We start from the raw sequence: 18,388 nt of genomic DNA on the forward strand, positions 1-18,388 counted from the left end.
TATAGCTCTTTCAGTTCAGCCATTTGGTGGATCCTGAGTTCTTGTCCCATGTCAAGGATGCATGAATATGCAGACAACTGGAGGGTGAGCACGGCAAAAAGGTGCTTTATTGAGCAACAGTACAGCTCTCAGGAGACATGAAGTGGGTAGGTCCTGTCCACAGGCAAGAGGAGACCTGGACAGGGTAGCTCCTATTTGGAGGCAGGTCATCCCAATATCTGTGCAGCCTACAGCTGAGAGGAGACCCAGAGTGGGTACCTCCTATTGGCAGGCAAGTCATCCCATTGAGTCTGCAGCCCTCTAGAATGGGTAACTCCTATCTGCAGGCAAACTGTCCCTCAACTCTGTGAGTCTGGCTGAGTCTGGGGTTTTTATGGGCTTCAGAAGGAAGAACGTGCATGCTGATTGGCCTATTAGTGGCCATGGATGGCCTGGAAAAAGCACCATAAGTTCTCACTCTGGGCCTGGGACCCCACCCAAAACTGACAGCCCTGCCCTCAGGTTTCAGGCTGTCCCTGCCTTGAAGGTGGGACTTCACTGGGGACCCACCCCTTTCCACCCAGAAACCTGACTACCTCCTGCTGTCATCAACATTTTGTCAATGGCACCCTGGCTGTCCATGCCGAGGGGCACCTGCAGGCCTGTGCTGAACCATCCTCAGCCCTCCTTGGTCCCCATCCTGTGCTCATTGGTGCCCAAAGTTCAGAGGGGGCCAAGGAGGCAGGGGGCTGGCATGTCCACAATGCCTTGAGTGTGCACACACTCGGCTGTGTTGTGACATCACCTGGATAGGGCCACAACTTGGCTACGAAATCAGAGCAGGTGCCAGGAGCAGGGAGAGGCCATGCAACAGGAGCAGGCACTTCTGAGCCTGTGTGGGGAGCAGGGCTTTCTGGGCCTCTGAGAGCACAGGGATGCCTGGGTCCATAGTCGTGCCTGGGTGGCTGCAGCTGTGGTCTGAAGGGTTGGGATCCTATCCTACCAGCTTGGAAAGTTGTCTCCACAGCAACCACTCCAGATGGGCCACTGCTGCCGCCACTAACCTTTCTTTATAGAATGATTCTTGTAGAGATGAACTCTGTACTCTTTATATTTGTTTAGGAATCAAATGGAATAGTGTAGTTGAAAGTAGTTCAAACGTTTCAAAAATATTATTTTTTTATACAATCCAGTCATGTGTTACATAAAAATGTTTTGGTCAATGATAGACCACATATACTTTGTGGTCCCATAAGATCATAATGGAGCTGGAACTTTCCTATCATCGTAACATTGTTGCACATTTCATTTCTCACGTTTGTGATGCTGGTGTAAACAAACCTACTGGTATAAACAAACCTACTGTGCTGCCAATGGTGTAAAAGTATACCACATGCAATTATGTGCAGTACATTAATACATGATAAAGATAACAAACGACTGGCTGGTTTGTGTATTTACTATACTACACATTTTATCTTTATGTTAGAGTGTACTGCTACATATTAAAAAGGTTAACTCTAAAACAGTCTCAGATCCTTCAGGTGGTATTCCAGAAGAAGTCATTATAGTCACAGGAGATGACAGCTTCATGCTTGCCCCTATAGAGCTTCCAGTGAGACACACTGTGGAGATGGAAGACAGTGATACTGATAATCCTGATCCTGTGTAGGCCTAGGCTAATGTGTATGTTTCTGTCTTAGTTTTTAAACAAAAAAAGTTTAAAGTTTTTTAAAATTTGAAAATTTTAAAATGGAAAAAACTTATAGAATGAACATGTAAACAATGAAAATAATTTTGTTCAGCTGTACAATGTGTTCATCTTTTAAGCTGTCTTATTACAAGTCAAAAATTAAAACAATCAAACCATTGATAAAGTAAAATAGTTACAGTAAGCTAAACTTAATTTATTATTGGAGAAATAAAACTACTTCTTTAGAAATTTAGTGTAGCTTCAGTGTGCAGTGTTTATACAATAAGTAGTAGTGTACAATAATGTCCTAGATCTTCATATTCATTCACCACTCACTCACTGACTCACACAAAGCAACCCCTAGTTCTGTAAGCTCCATTTCTAGTGAGTGCCCTATATAGGTGGAGCATTTTTGTTTTTTATCATTTATACCATATTTTTTCAGTTATTTTTCTATGCTTAGACATGTTTAGGTACACAGTCACTTACCATTGTGATACAATTGTCTACAGTATTCAGTACAGTAACATGCCGTACAGATGTGTAGCCTTGGCGTAAGAGGCGATACCATACAGCCTCAGTATGTGGTAGGCTTCACCATCTAGGTTTGTGTAAAAACACTCTGTGAAGTTTTCACAATGCTAAAATCACCTAAAGATACGTATGTCAGAATGTATTCTCATCAGCAAGCAACACGTGACTGTACATTTTATACATGTTTAAAAAGAGTAATTATTATCACTTTATATACATGGACTGAAACTTTAAGCCATTTCCAAATACGCAAGTCTCATATTTGAAAATATTGAGGCTCCCAAGTTATTTTTTGCATTTAATACTCTTGCTAAGTCATCCCCAAAGTATCTTCAATGTACATCTCAATTACTTCTGTATTTCCCTGCATCTGTAATCTCCACTAAGTCATCCTATACTGTATTTTTCACATGTACACCTTCTGAATAGTTAACCCCTCCCAGGCTTCATTTTCACAATGTAATTTTATCTCCACGTATGTAGTTATCTTCTCTTTGCAAGAATTTTGTATTTTTATTTATGTTAACCAGTTTTCTCTAATTTGTTTATTCATTTTTTAAGGATGGGGATTTGCTTCTTTTAAAGACAGAAATAGGTGACTTCCTTTTAAGATATGTAACCATGATTCTGCTAACTAGTATATTCAATTGGATACATCATAGTCCCTTTCTCCCCTTCATGTAATGGAAAATAACATTTAAAAAAAAATCTAGTATATAGCAATCTGCCTTCTGTGTATACAGAATGAGAAAAAATGATGACCCAGCTATTATTCTGATTCAGGCTATATAATTTGATCTTCTCAACTGGAAAAGATTATAAAGCTGATGCTAGCATCTTTTAGATTTCTCCCGTGACTAGTTGTTAAAAAATATTTATTTTTGATTTTATTTTTCTCTTTATGTATATGTTTTATGTTGGAGCTAGTGTCATGGCTTCATCAACAATATTTATTAATGTCTATTGTTAGCTCCAAGTCATGCTAGAAGGTGATGGGGAAGCAGAATAAATATCAGATATGGTCCTTCCACCAAAGATTCTGACAATATATTCAAGGAATTAAGATTAATATAAAGTGCAGAAAGCAAACAAATCAAGACACAGCTAAATAACAAATTCTTACACCGTGTAGAAGATATGACAATTTCCTTGTAAACTACCTGGTGTCATCACCTATGATAAATACTCTACATTTAACTCTTGCATGGTGGCTTAAAAATCTGCACTAGGTTTTTAAGGGAAGTTTGCAACTAGTAGGTAGGGAGAACTTTGTGAATGAGACAATACAAATTAATAATAACTATTATTCATTGCATGTTGAGTGATCAGCACTCTTCTAAGCACTTTTTATACATTGTTTTAATTATAAGCACAAACCCATGATGTAGATATTTTAAGTCCCCCATTTACAGCTGCTGTAGAAACTTAGAATCAGAGACAGCAAATACATTTGCCAGTGGCACAGGGGACTGGAGCTGGGATTTGAAACAAGCTTCACTGGATTCAAAAGCAGGATTCCCTTGCCATAATCTGGAGAGGGACAATTGGGAAGCTGTTGTGTAGTCCAAGATATCCAAGATACATGGCCAGGACTAGAATATCGGTGATCAGAACATTGAGGAGGAGGTTAGGGTGTCAGGTGGCTATTGTAAGAGATGAAAAGGGAGCTGAAAATGGCTCTGATGTCTTCAGCTAGAACAACCCATAAAATGGCAGTTATCAACTGAAATACCACAGTAGGAAGAACAACTGGTGGAGAGGGAAGCAATAATTTTGGTTTTGGTAACACTGAGTTTGAAGATTGTACTCGGATATTCATATGACATTGCAAAGTCAGATTTGATCAAGTTACTCAGGTAAAGACTGAGAACAGAAACTTAGGAAATTCTTGAGGCTGAGGAAGAGAAACTATATAAATTGAGAGTTAGAAACTGGAGCCAACAGCAGAATCAGAAAAGCAAAGTGTACTAAAGAAGGGTGATGAGAAGGTTTTTCACAGGATGAGGATCAACAGCGCCAAGTGCTACAGAGAAAAGATTAATAAGACAACCGAAGAGCACTTTGGTGATCAGGGTATCATTAGTACCTTTTATGAGGACAATTTCACAGGAAAGTTTGTTGTTTCATTTTTGACATGGAGAAATCTGAGCGTGTTTGAAGGTTGTTTTGGGCAAAGCGTTGGATGTTATGGAGGGACCAGGTTTTGTGCAACCTCAGGCTGAATTGTAGTATGGATATGGAATAGCCACACTTCACTTCCTGGGCAGAAGTCTGGTAGTGTGATTAAGCAAGAACCCATTTAATTTCTCTGCTTACAGCAAAGTCTCATTAATCACAATGAATAAGAAAAACCTTAATTTGTCCCTCTAGTACAGGATAGCAGAGTGACTGCACCTCAGCATGAAATAACTCTGAGATGAAAATAGTCCTGCTAGAAGCAATGAGCTATGAGCTATACTAGGGGTAAATGCTCTCTGTGACTACAGAGAATGTTAAATATGTCAGAATCCCTAATTTGCTCAGCACTGCATCTGCAGATTTAGCAGTTTCAGTTTCATTTACTTGACATTAGTACTTCCAAAGGTAAACTTTTTTTTTTTTTAGGGGATAAGTTGGGGTGATTTATGTAGAAGAGAAATTTATTTCTCACAGTTCTGCAGGCTGTGACATTCAAAATCAAGGTGCTGGAAGGTTCTGTCTCTTGTTTCAAGATGCTGCCTTGTTTCTGTGTCCTCCAGAGAGGAGGACCAGTATGTCTTCACATGGCAGAAGAGCAGAAGGACAAAAGAGAACAAACAGGTTCCCACAAACCCTTTGTTTTAGCACCATTTGTCCATTCGTGAGAGCAGAGTCCTCCTAAACTAAACATCTTCCAAAAGTCTCCACCTTCCAACACTGTTGCACTGGGGATTCAATTTTCAGCACATGAATTTTGGAAGGCATGTTTCAGACCCTAGCACGTACATATCTTCAAAAATAATAGATTTATAGATATTTGTGTCTTGGAACTTTAGCCATGGAGAAGTCTCAGCTTCTCAGGCCTGGACACAGAGTTGTATCCTTAATTGAAGAAAGGAAATGACTCAAGCCTGAGGAATTGCAACTGTGTGGGACCTACTACAAGGAGATAGTGAAGAGGGATTGTCAAAATAGCAAACTGATAGAAAGCATTAATCTGAACCATGTGACATTACTGATATTTGACTGCTTTGACTTATGAAAATGATGATTCCATATAATTAAAGTAATGGGGAGTGGGGAAAGAAGGAAGGTTGGTTGGAGACCGCAGATTAACCAATAAATTGTTGGTTCTTTGAGAAGATTTATAGCTCTTTAACAGAAGTGCATTAAAAGGGTAGTCTTGGCAATTTACCTATCTTGTGGAACAGAAAATGAAGGGATGTTATGGTCTCCACATGTCCATCTGTGATCTTGCTTCCTCCAAGCTGTTTCTGAGACAAATAGAAAATCTTTGAGGAGCATTTTGTGTTTTGAGATGCTTTCATATACTTCAACAATTTTTGTTTATAGACTCTTATTCAGAATCCCATAGAAGCTATTGACTCCTCTTCCATAGGAAAATGAGCATACGTACATACCTTAATTTAATTTCAGAATATCCATGAACTCCTCTGAAGTTCGGGCCACAAACTCTGTATCTATGAAATTAACATATGATCTTCTCAAGTAGTGATACAACCAACAACCAACAAGAACACTGGAGGAGAGTGATACTCTTAAAAGGTCTCTGGGTAACACAGAAAGAGCTTCTGGGTCAGAGCTAATCCTTCCATCTCTAGAGAAAGGTCAGTTGTACTCAGGGTACTATGTCCTATAAATCATGACATTTATATCCAGTCTAGAGTCTGGTTTATAGGGCAAGGCATAAAGAATTAAAGACAATGAAGCATTTGTCCCCAGTAATTTCCTCTGTGTATGGTCATAATCAGATTTCAATTATCATTATATTCACTTGTTAACACTTGGATTTAGCTCATTTATTTATAACAAATGGAGAAAATTCAAAACAGCTAGTGTTACATTCTAAGCTCATCCATTAGGGCAACCAGGCAGGTTGGTATTGAAAAATAGCCTTGTCTGAGATAATGCCGATCAAAGGACCATGTATCAGTTCTAAATCCTGACCGCAGATAAAAATTACTAAAATACAACAGTGGTCCGCCCAAATCAAGGCCAATTGAGTAAGAATCTCTGGAAGTGGCACCAGACATTGGTTTCATTCAAAAGCATCTCAAGAAGTTCTACTGTACATTTAGGGTTAGTAACCACTGGATTTGAGTAATATTAGATGGTGGTTTGAATAAGATGGAGAAAGGTAAGATGGCAGCCTATCCTTACAGGTGAGGCCAGCAGAGTGATGGGACATCTCTAGCAAGTAAGAATCAGGGAAGTCAGTCTGATCTGAATCAGATTGTATTTACAAGTAAGTTTTCAATTCTTAAAGGAGCATCTGCCATAACACAAAGTCCTTCGTCTGAGGATCTTAAGGCATAGGTCAATTATCCCATTTGGCTTTAAAGCAACAGTAATGTTTTGAATATTGGAACAAAATAATGTGAATTATAGAGAGAGGTGCATTGAGGAAGAAAAGGCCAATTTTTGAAGAGACTGTACACCCTCTTTTTTCATATTTTAAAACTTACAAAAGGGTAAACATTGGAAACCTCACCATCCCCTGTTCCAGCTTTACAATTTATCTCCCTTGAAGGTTGTTAAGTGTGTGCACACTATTCTGCAGTTTGATTTTTTTTTTTTTCACTAAATAGTATATCCTGGATAACTGCTTACATTTTAACAAGTTTTAAGTTTAAATGTTGCCGTCCCAAGCACTCATCCCTTGATAAAGACCCATGAGCTGTAGTAGGAACTCAACAAATGCTATTTCCAGTTTTATTACTCTCCTGAAATAAACAAAACAACCTGTCTGCTGAAATAAAATTTGCTACTAGTCGATAAAGGATGCTGCTGTCTTCACCTTAGAACTGCTGTGGAAACATGCCTTGGGTGACATTTCTCAGAAATGGTATTCAGAAAGAGACCAGATGTATTTGTAATCCTGCCACCAAGAAAGAGGCAAAACTGCAGTTGACTCAAAAAGTTTTATATCAGTGTCTGGGAAATCACAAGTAGTCTTGACCTCGAGACTTGAAGAAATGGAATCATAGGATTAATCATAGGATTAGTAATAAAGCAATTTTTTTGTCCGAAGATTTAACTCTACTGTTTAATTATAATTTAATTTTGCTAAGTGGTTGTATTTCGCCACTTTCCTGTGTTGAAAACTTAACCTTAGTAGAAAATATATGAGAAGGTGAGACAGTAACTGGTTTTCTAACTGGGGGCTTGTCATCTACAATACATACTAATATAATAAATCATAACTGGTAGAAAATTATATATGGATGTTAATATTAAGGCATTTTGGTAACTGTTTTGGTTTCTGTGCTTTGTACCTGGTTAGCCACATTATAAATCTTGCTAATATTAGCAATTGATGTTTTATAACTCTCTGAGGTTAAATTTTATCATTTCTAACAGCTGAAAGCTTAGAATTTTGGCTTCGTCTTTGTAGACATCCCTTTCTACCTTTATTATCTAGGAAGCAACTAATAATGTAGACTTAGTTTGGGAGAAAGAAATTAAATAAACAACTGGTAACCACATTGGTTTGAGTTTGAGGAGCTTTAAAGTTGATATTTTTGGCTGCATTCTTGCTTTTGGTGTATATGTTGTTTGTTTAAAATCCCTGCAATCTTAGAATCTTCTTATTTTTAAATTGAATATTGCCTGGGTCATTGCCCCTTACCGAAAACCAAGTGATGGAATCAATGTCTTTTTCTTTAGGCAGTTCAGTATGCTTAGTGTGTTACTGGCTACTTTTAAAAAGCATTGTGAAGATATTTTATTGCTTATGTGTGCATGCTTGTCTATGTGTGTGTGCACGTGCATGAAGGCAGGAGAGAATTATAATTAAAATCAATAAGCCATTGAGTCACTTTTATTTAGCGTTAATAATAAAAGATTCTTACAGGCTTTGCGTCAGCTTTCTGAAGCTACTGGTGGTGGTAGGTACTGAGAACATACAAGTCCTCTGTTTATTACTGCATTCTTTCGGTTTATTGGATACAAATAGCTTGCAGCATATACCGTGCAATTTCTAATAATATTATCCCATACACACACACATCCAAACTTATGAGAATGTGTGTTCCATTAAAGCAGGAGCTTATCTGGCTTATTCACACAATTATTCCCAGAATATTTATTAAATAAATAAATATACCAGTGTTGCCCACTTTATTATTTGTATGTAAACAATAGTTTATGATGAAAGATCTTTTTCTATGCTGCATTATATTAACTGAAATGTTTACATTATTCTGGGCTTAATATATATGTTAATCATCAGACTGTTTTTGAAATGGGTGATTTATTTAATATCATAATTGTTTTAATTAAATTTGACATCAAACAGAAGGTCTTAAAAAAGAAAAAAACTAAAGTATATAAATATTAAAGTAATTTTAAATAAGAAAACATTTTATTCATAACATTGAATTATCTTCTGGGGAATGGACAGTAAAACACAAAGCAATTGAACTTTTCTATGTTCAATTAACTTATGAAAGAACATCATGAGATTTTATGAATCACTTCTTTACTATTCTAATAGTAATGCTACATTATCATGATTTTTATATTCCATAAGTATAATATTGATGAAAATTAGTTTGGTACAGGGTCAAACTTGCAATAGAAGTTAAAATCATATATTATAAAAAGTTTGATGTAGTTTTTTTACTAATACAGTCATGTATTGCTTAACAATGGAGATGTGTTCTGAGAAATGTATCCATAGATTTTATCACTGTGTGTACATCATAGAGTATACTTACACAAACCTGGTGGTATAGCCTACTACATAGCTAGGCTATATGGTATAGTCTATTGCTCAAGGTTACAAACCAGTACGATATGTTACTGTGTTGAATACTGCAGGCAATTGTAGCACATGGTATTTGTATAACTAAATATATCTAAACATAGAAAAAGTGCAGTAAAACTATGGTATCACACCTGTAATCCTAGCACTTTGATAGGCCGAGGCAGGCAGATTGCCTGAGGTCAGAAGTTCAAGACCAGCCTGGCTAACATGGTGAAACCCTGTCTCTACTAAAAAGACAAAAGCTAGCTGAGCATTGTGGCAGGTGCCTGTAATCCCAGGTACTCAGGAGGCTGAGGCAGGAGAATCCCTTGAACCCGGGAGGCAGAGGTTGCAGTAAGCCAAGATCCTGCCACTGCACTCCAGCCTGAGAGCAGGGCTCTGTCTCAAAAAAAAAAAAAAAAAAAAAAATGTCCCTGGTGATCCATGCCTTTTTGTGTGTGTGTGTGTAATAATGGACCGCTAAGACACTCACTCTTTAAAAACAGCAGACAGATTTTTGCCTATCACAGCAAGTTTATACTGATGCGTGCCTACTCTACGAGCACATCTCAGCGTGGTTATTCTGTCCTTGGAATCCTTAATTATTTAGAGGCTGTCTCATCCGCTGTAGTCTTTCAGGCGTGCACCTGTGTCTTTCTGGCGTGCACCTGTAGTCTCAGCTACTCGGGAGGCTGAGGCAGGGAGAATCGTTTCAACCCAGGAGGTTGAGGTTGCAGTAAGCCAAGATCGCACCACTGCACTCCAGCCTGCGCGACAGAGTGAGACTCTGTCTTAAAAACCACCAAAACAAAGCAAAAAAACATGGTATCATAATTATCTAAAACATTGCTATATGGCATAGGACTGTATTTTTAATACTTGATCTGCCCTTATTGTTATCATTAAACATAAGTAATTGGAGACACTGTAAAATACTGTGTCCTCTATGTAGGTGGTCTTACATGGTATATCATTTTAATTATGATATTAATATCACCCTTTAGTGAGTAATTATTTTCTCATGACACTGGCACTGTCGTGGAATTCAATTTCGATTGGCTATAAAATATCTTTCTTTAGTGGAGGTTAAATTATCCTACAATATTATCTCAGTGCTTTTAGCTTATTGAGAAAACATTGGCAAAATGATTTATTCTTATTTAACAGACAAGTAAATGGAAGTATAGACAGGGTAAGTCAGTTGCACAAGGTCAGTTAATCAATCATTTTCACGTGGGTGAGATCACATTTTCTAAGTCACAGTCTAATACTCAAGGAACTGATCAGTGCCTGAGACATATCAAAAAGTAAAAATAAAATGTTTACCTTGTTTGTTAGAAGGAATAAAGTTGCAGACTCATTTCAGACTGATGTACTAAAGGCTTCAAAATTTGTGAGTGAAATTATGTACATGTGTTGCCAGGTTGTATTTTGCAGCTTTTTGTATTATTTGCATGTGTTGATTCGTATGAAGAGTAATGAAATAAATTGAAATAGTGCTTTAGATAGTTGTGATAATCAAAATTAATTTCCAGCTGCAGCAAATACTTTTTTGGTATTAAAAAGGCAAAATAGAAAGCAATAGAATATAAAACAGGTTGAAATAGTTTTTTTTAAAATAGGAACATAATTATACTAAAGAATATTAAAGAAAACCATTTAAAAATAATAAAAAAACAAAATAGTGTTCTATCAATGATCTAATCAATGAGTATTGAATCTAAATTATTGGACAACTATCCCATACCTCATTTATAGTTCATTCCTTTTCCTAAATTAAAAAAAATTAATAGGTCTAACTCTCAGGATATCATCATTTTTTTCTTATTCCCTGTTTGGGGAGATTGTTGAGTGTGCTACTAGCAAATCCTTTGCTCTTTTTACATTAGTTCAGTGTTTCCTACAGGTCATTTACAGAGTTTCATGGGAAACTGAGATAGAGAATTTAATCAGGGAGGTTTAGGAAATATTAAATACAGCTACCCTTCTCTTAGAAATCAGTAATACGTCTTAACCCTTTTAAGGTTAGAAATGATCTAAGATTAAAAAACCCTGTTGCCATTTGTTTACCTCCAACTTCCACAAAAGGGTTTGGCTGTGAAATATATATATACACATATATATGTATATATATATATATACACACATATATATGTATATATATATATACACACATATATATATGTATATATATATATATATTTCCAAAATATATATTAACATTCCAGTCATCTTGCTTTAGAAACACAGGAAAAGGTAGCAGTGATGAGGATTGATTACGGAAGAAGGGGACGTAGCTTGGCCAAGATAGATTTTATGGGTTAGTTAGAATGTTTGCAGAGTTACTGATTTATTTTAGTAATTTGCCTGTTTTCCACTCTTCAGAAACATCAACTAAACCTTTCTTTGTCTTTTGAATTGCATGGCTTGCCAAATTGTGAGATTTTTATGCATGATTTTCCATTGAACATATATAATGTTATTTTGAGTCTGTGGAAAACATGCACTTTGGCACATCTTATTGGATTATTTTTAATTCATAGGAGTTACTTTTCTTGGAGTGAGACATTTAACTGAAAAGGTCATTGCTCAGGAATCACTGCTTTTGCAGAATTTTCTTTTTTCTCAAATGTTTTGAGAAATACTGTTGTCACTTTTAATAGTGATCATGAAAAATACGTTAAAGTTCAATATTCATAACAACCATATTTAGTTTTTTTTGGCAAATACAAGAATGTTTTATGTTCTTAATTTGAATGTGATATGTATTTTTAATTCTTTATTTTTCAAAACTTGATGAAGAAGAAATTATAATTTGAAAGCTTTTAGGATACTATAATGGAGCAAACAGCCTCTCTTATGCCTGGGTATTTGGTTTGCTTTATTTATGACAGAACATGGAAATATTTTAAAACTAAGATTTGTTGAAAATCCCATATTATTAACATAGCTGTGTTAAATGTGTAACTGTTGAACTGTCAGTGAAATATGAGACATTTTACCCAGTGACATTTTAAATGAATCTCATTGTAGGGGAAGCCTGTGGGAACACCAGATGCTGGCGCTTATTTCCGTGTGCTTGCAGAGCATGGAGTAGCTGCCTTGTTTACAGCACCAACTGCAATTAGAGCAATCCGTCAACAGGACCCTGGGGCAGTCTTGGGGAAGCAGTACTCTCTGACAAGGTGATGTTGGGATGCATAGGGCAAATGACATTAGAAAGTGCAATCAAAATGAATAAGTGAACATTATATTTTTTTCTGGTACTGCAATACTCTTATAGGAAGAGCCAAAAGATTCGGAGTGTTATTAGGAATAACTTGTCTAAATATAATTTTGAAATAGTTGGAATTTTAACTCTGCTTAGAGATGTTAAAATATTATATCATGTTAATTTCAGTTCAAATATTACCAAAATATTACTTTTAAAAATCACTCTTCTTATGTTTTCCTTAAAAGGCAAAATGTCTATTGTGACTTAAAATGCACAGATTGATGGATGCAGATATACTAGCATCTGTCTTTTGAAAATAGAACAATAGGTTAAATGAAGGGACAATATTTGAATGCATGTATACAGATAAAATGTGAAAAATTATAGTCCAAATTAAATATGTTAAAAAAGTGAAGAACAAAGAGACTTAGGTAAACACAGAATAATAGTGGGAGATGTCAGCACCACACTGACAGTATTCGACAGATCATCAAAGCAGAAAGCTAACAAAGATATTTGGGACTCAACACTCAATCAAATGGACCTGACAGACATCCACAGAACACTCCACCCAACAACAACAGAATATTCATTCTTCTCATCTGCATATGAGAAATACTCTGAAATCGACCATGTGCTCAGCCATAAAGCAATTCTCAACAAATTAAAAAACATAACAATGACACTCTCAGACCACAATGAAATAAAAATAGAGATTAATATCAAGAGGCTTTCTGAAAATCATACTATTACATCGAAATTAAACAATCTGCTCCTGGGTAACTTTTGGGTAAACAATGAAATTAAGGTAGAAATCAAGAAATCCTTTGAACTGAATGAAAACAAATGTACAACATACCAGATTCTCTGGGCCATAGCTAAAGTAACGGTAAGAGGAAAGTTTATAGAACTACATGCCCACAAAAAGGTTAGAAAAAATCTCAAATTAACAACCTAACATCACACCTCGAGGAACTAGAAAAACCAGAGCAGACTAATCCCCAAACTAGCAGACAAAAGAAAACCAAATTAGATCTGAACTGAAAAAAATTTAGATGCTAAAAAACCATATGAAAGATCAATAAAACCAAAAGTTGAGTTTTTAAAGAATAAAAAACCTGATAGGCCACTTGCTAGACTATTTAAAAAGAGAGAAGATCCAAATAAATACAATCAGAAATGACAAAGAGGACATTAGCACTGACTCAACAGAAATGTAAAAAGCCCTGAGACAATTACAAATACCTCTATGCACACAAAGTAGAAAACCTAGAAGAAATGAATAAATTTCTGAAAACATACAGTCTCTTAAGATTGAACCAAGAGGCTGGACACAGTGGTTCATGCCTGTAATCCCAGCACGTTGAGAGGCTGGGGCAGGTGGATCACGTGGTGGAGACCCCTGGCCAACATGGTGAAACCCCATCTCTATTAAAAATACAAAAATTATCCAGGTATGGTGGTATGGGCCTGTAGTCCCACCTACTTGGGAGGCTGATGCAGGAGAATTGCTTGAACCCAGGGGGCAGATGTTGCAGTGAGCCAAGGTCACGCCATGGCACTCCAGTCTGGCCACAGAGTGGGATTCCATTTGAAAAAAAAAAAAACAGATTGAACCAAGAAGAAATTGAAATCCTTAATGAGCCAAGAAGGAATTCTGAAACTGAGTCAGTAATACAAATCCTAACAACCAGAAAAAGCCCTGCACCAGATGAATTCACTGGTGAATTCTACCAACATAGAGAAGAGCTGGTACCAATCCTATCGAAACTATTTCAGAAAGTTGAGGGGGAGGGATTCCTTCCTAAGTCATCCTATAAGGCAAGCATCATTCTGATACCAAACTCTGGCAGAGATGCAATGAAAAAAGAAAACTGTAGTCCAGTATTCCTAATGAACATAGATGCAAAAATTCTCAACTGAATCCAGCAGCACATCAAAAAGCTAATCCACCATGATCAAGTAGACTTTACTCCTGTAATGCAAGGTTGGTTCAACATATGCAGATCACTAAATGTGATTCATCATATAAACATAACTAAAAACAAAAGCTATGTGATTATCTCAATAGATGCAGAAAAAGATATAAATACAATTTAGTATCCCTTCATTGTAAAACTCCAAACAAGGCATCAAAGGAACATACCTCAAAACAGTAAGACTCATCTATAACAAATCTACAGCCAACAATATACTGAACAGGCAAAAGCTGGATGGATTCCCCACCACAACAAGACAAGGATGTCCACTGTCATCACTCCTATTCAACATAGTTCTGGAAGTCCTTGCCAGAGCAATCACTCAAGAGAAAGAAATAAAAGACATCCAGAAGGAAAAGAGGAAGTCAAACTATTTCTCTTTGCAGATAATATGATTCTATACCTAGAAAACCCTATAGTCTCTGCCCAAAGGCTCCTACATCTGATAAACAACTTCAGTAAAGTTTCAAGATACGAAATCAATGTACAAAAATAAGTAACATTTTTTTACACCAATTATATCCAAGCTGAGAGCCAAATACAAAAAATGTAATCCCATTCACATTAGCAGTGAAAAGAATAAAATACCTAGGAATACACCTACAGGGAGGTGAAAGATCTCTACAATTGTAATTACAGAACACTACTGAAAGAAATCAGTGATGACACAAATAAATAGAAAAACATTCCATGCTCGTGGTTAGGAAGAATCAATATTTAAAAAATGGTTATACTGCCTAAAGCAATTTACAGATTAAATGCTATTCTTATCAAGTTACCAATAACACTTTTCACAGAAGTAGAAAAAAATTATTCTAAAATTTATATGGAACCAAAAAGAGCTCAAATAGCCAAAGCAATTTGAAACAAAAGAACAAAGCCAGAGACATTATACTACCTGACTCTAAACTATACTACAAGGCTACATTAACTAAAATGGCATAGTACTGCCTCAGAAACAGACACGTAGACCAGAGGAACAGATTAGAGAACCTAGAAATAAAGCTACAGATCTACCACCATCTAATCTTTGACAAAGTTAACAATAACAAGCAATTGGGAAGGGACTCCATTCAATAAATGGTGCTAGGATAACTGGCTAGCCATATGCGTAAGGTTAAAACCAGACCCATTCCTTTTATCATACACAAAAATAAACTCAACATGAATTAAAGACTTAAATATAAAACCTAAAACTATAAAAACCCTAGAAGAATATACAGGAAATACCATTCTGGGCATAGACCCTGGCAAAGATTTCATGATGAAGACTCCAAAAGTAATTGCAAAAACAAAAACAAAAACTGACAAGTTCAGTTAAACTAAAAAGCTTCAGGACAGCAAAGGAAACTATCATCAGAGAAAACAGACAATGTAGAGTATGGGAGACAATATTTGCCAACTATACATCAGAGAAAGATTTAATATCTGGAATATATAAGGAGCTTAAACAATTCAACAAACAAAAACCAAACAACCCCATTAAGAAATGGGCAAAGGACATTGTATTAGTCCATTCTCACATTGTATAAGAAATACTTAAGACTGGGTAATTTATAAAGAGAAGAGGTTTACTTGGCTCATGGTTTTGCAGGCTGTACAGGAAGCATGATGCTGTCATCTGCTCAGCTTCTGAGAAGGCCTCAGGAAACTTGGCAAAGACATGGGATCAACCTAAATGCCCATCAATGGTGGACTGGATAAAGAACATTTGGTACATGTACACTGTAGAATACTACACAGCCATAAAAAGAATATCATGGCCTTCACAGCAATATGGATGGAGGTGGAGACCATTATCCTAAGCCAATTAATGTGGGAACAGAAAACCAAATACTGCATGTTTACTTTTCTAAGTGTGAGCTAAACATTGAGTATGCATGGACACAAAGAAGGAAACAATAGACACAAGGGACTACTGGAGGGTAGAGTGTGGAGGGTCAGAATCAAAAAACTACTCATCAGGTACTATGCTTGTTACCTGGATTACTTCATAATCTGTACACCAAACACCACAACACACAATTTACTCATGTAACAAATCTGCACATGTGCACCCTGAACCTAAGATACAAGTTGGAAAAAGCAAAGTGAAGAAAAATATTTTATTTTTGTTTTGTAATAATGTGCTTTGAATAGTCTAGGTGTTTTTCTGCTGGTTTATGGATATATATATATATTTGTTTGTTTGTTTGTTTGTTTGTTTTAATTGAGACAGAGTCTTCCTCTGCTGAACAGGCTTGAGTGCAGTGGCATGATCCTGGCTCACTGCAACCTCTGCCTCTCAGGTTCAAGTGATTCTCCTGCCTCAGCCTCCCAAGTAGCTGGAATTACAGGTGCCTGCCACCACACCTGGCTATTTTTGTACTATTAGTAGAGATAGGGTTTCATCATGTTGGCTAGGCTGATCTCAAACTCCTGACCTTAGGTTATCTGCCTGCCTCAGCCTCCCAAAGTGCTGGGATTACAGGAAGGCATCACTGCACCAGATCATGGACCTACATTTTTGTTTAATCTTATACATAATCAAAGATAATTATAGCAAGTTGCATCTTCAAGGAGAATGCCAACATCAGTCTCATTGAACCTCTTTGCATTAGTTTACTATCCTAAACTAAAAGAAGAGATTTATAGTTTACCCAAGTCAAAACGTGGGCTTGATTTAAGGCGGCTTACATTGTATTGTACAAGTGAAATGCCAGAGTATTTTAATTTTATGTTTCTGTGGCCCAAGAGAATTAAAATAGGTATTAGGCCCTGAATCCCAGTGTCACTGTGACTGCCTGTGAATCATGTTAGAACCAATATCAACAAAGGCCTCTTCAGCTAAGACTTCCCAGTGTTAGAAAGACAAGAACAGTAGGATCTCTAAAGCCCTTATCATAATAGCCTACACAGTCAATGTCACTGCCAGAAACTCCTACAGCCAGGTCACTAAGGCATTTACAGTCATCACTAACACTGATCTCAAGTGGTGAAGCTGTGTGGAGACTACACCACTGCACCCACATAGTACCAGAACCATTGCACTCTGCCCAACTGATGCCCTCCAGCCCATCGTCAGGTGAAAGTTTTTCCCTGTGAAAGTCATTTTCTGAAGTTTGGAAGAGGAGACTGTAACAGAAGATGCACAAGCATTAATGTGGGAATACCAGAAACACGACAACTCAAGGGAACGTGCTGCCACCAAGGGAACATGAGAATTTCCCAGTATCTGACCCCCAAATTTATAGAACTGTATGAATTTATTGAAAAGGAAATTAAATTAATGATCTTAAGAAAACCAAGAGAGACAAAATGGAATACAAATAGAAAATTCAATGAAATCAGCAAAATAAATTCATGATCTGAATGACAACTTCAACAAAGAAATAGATATCATAAAAAAGAACCAGAAATCTTGGAGCCAAAGATTTCAATCAATTAAGAAAAAATAAATAAAAAATAAAAATAAAATAAAAATAAAAAATTGAGAGCTTTAATAGTAGACTAGATAAAGCAGAAAAAGAATCTGTGAGCCTGTGAGCCTAAAAATCAGTCTTTTGAAATGACTTATTCACGGGAAGAAATGAAAAAAGAATGAAAAGGGGTGAAGACAGCCTATGAGATTTATGGGACATCATTAAGTGAAGAAGTATTGCATTATGTTATTTAAGAAGGGAAGTGACAGAGAAAGGGATTAACAGCTTATTTAATGAAATATATTCTGAAGAATTCTGAAAACTTAGTCAGTCTTGGGAGAGATATAGATATTCAGACCCCTAAAGCTCACAGATCCCAAAATAGATTAATCTAAAGAGGCACATTATAATTATATTATCAAAAATCATAAACAGAATTTTAAAAGCAACAAAGAAAAGCATCAAATTACATATAAGGGAATTTCTATGGACCATCAGCAGATTTCTCAGCAGAAGCCTTGCAGGCCAGGGGAGAATGGCATGGTGCTGAAAGGAATAAGAATAAAATAAAAAACAAAACTGCTAGCCAGACATGCTGTCCTTCAGGATTTAAGGATAAATAAAGTATTTCACAAATAAATA

General features: G+C 36.4%; 1 protein-coding gene across 1 annotated transcript in view; it reads left to right on the top strand.

Annotated features, from left to right (window-relative positions):
* The window catches only part of ACSS3 (acyl-CoA synthetase short-chain family member 3), a 171,857-nt gene that overhangs the window by 79,137 nt on the left and 74,332 nt on the right, over window positions 1–18,388 (top strand). Inside the window, exon 8 of the mRNA XM_011934117.1 lies at window positions 12,186–12,337. Coding sequence (XP_011789507.1) covers window positions 12,186–12,337 — 152 coding nt within the window. The remainder of the gene's footprint in view (window positions 1–12,185; window positions 12,338–18,388) is intronic.

Source organism: Colobus angolensis, unplaced genomic scaffold (genome assembly GCF_000951035.1).
Source record: "Colobus angolensis palliatus isolate OR3802 unplaced genomic scaffold, Cang.pa_1.0 Scaffold131, whole genome shotgun sequence".
NCBI classification, from domain to species: domain Eukaryota; kingdom Metazoa; phylum Chordata; class Mammalia; order Primates; family Cercopithecidae; genus Colobus; species Colobus angolensis.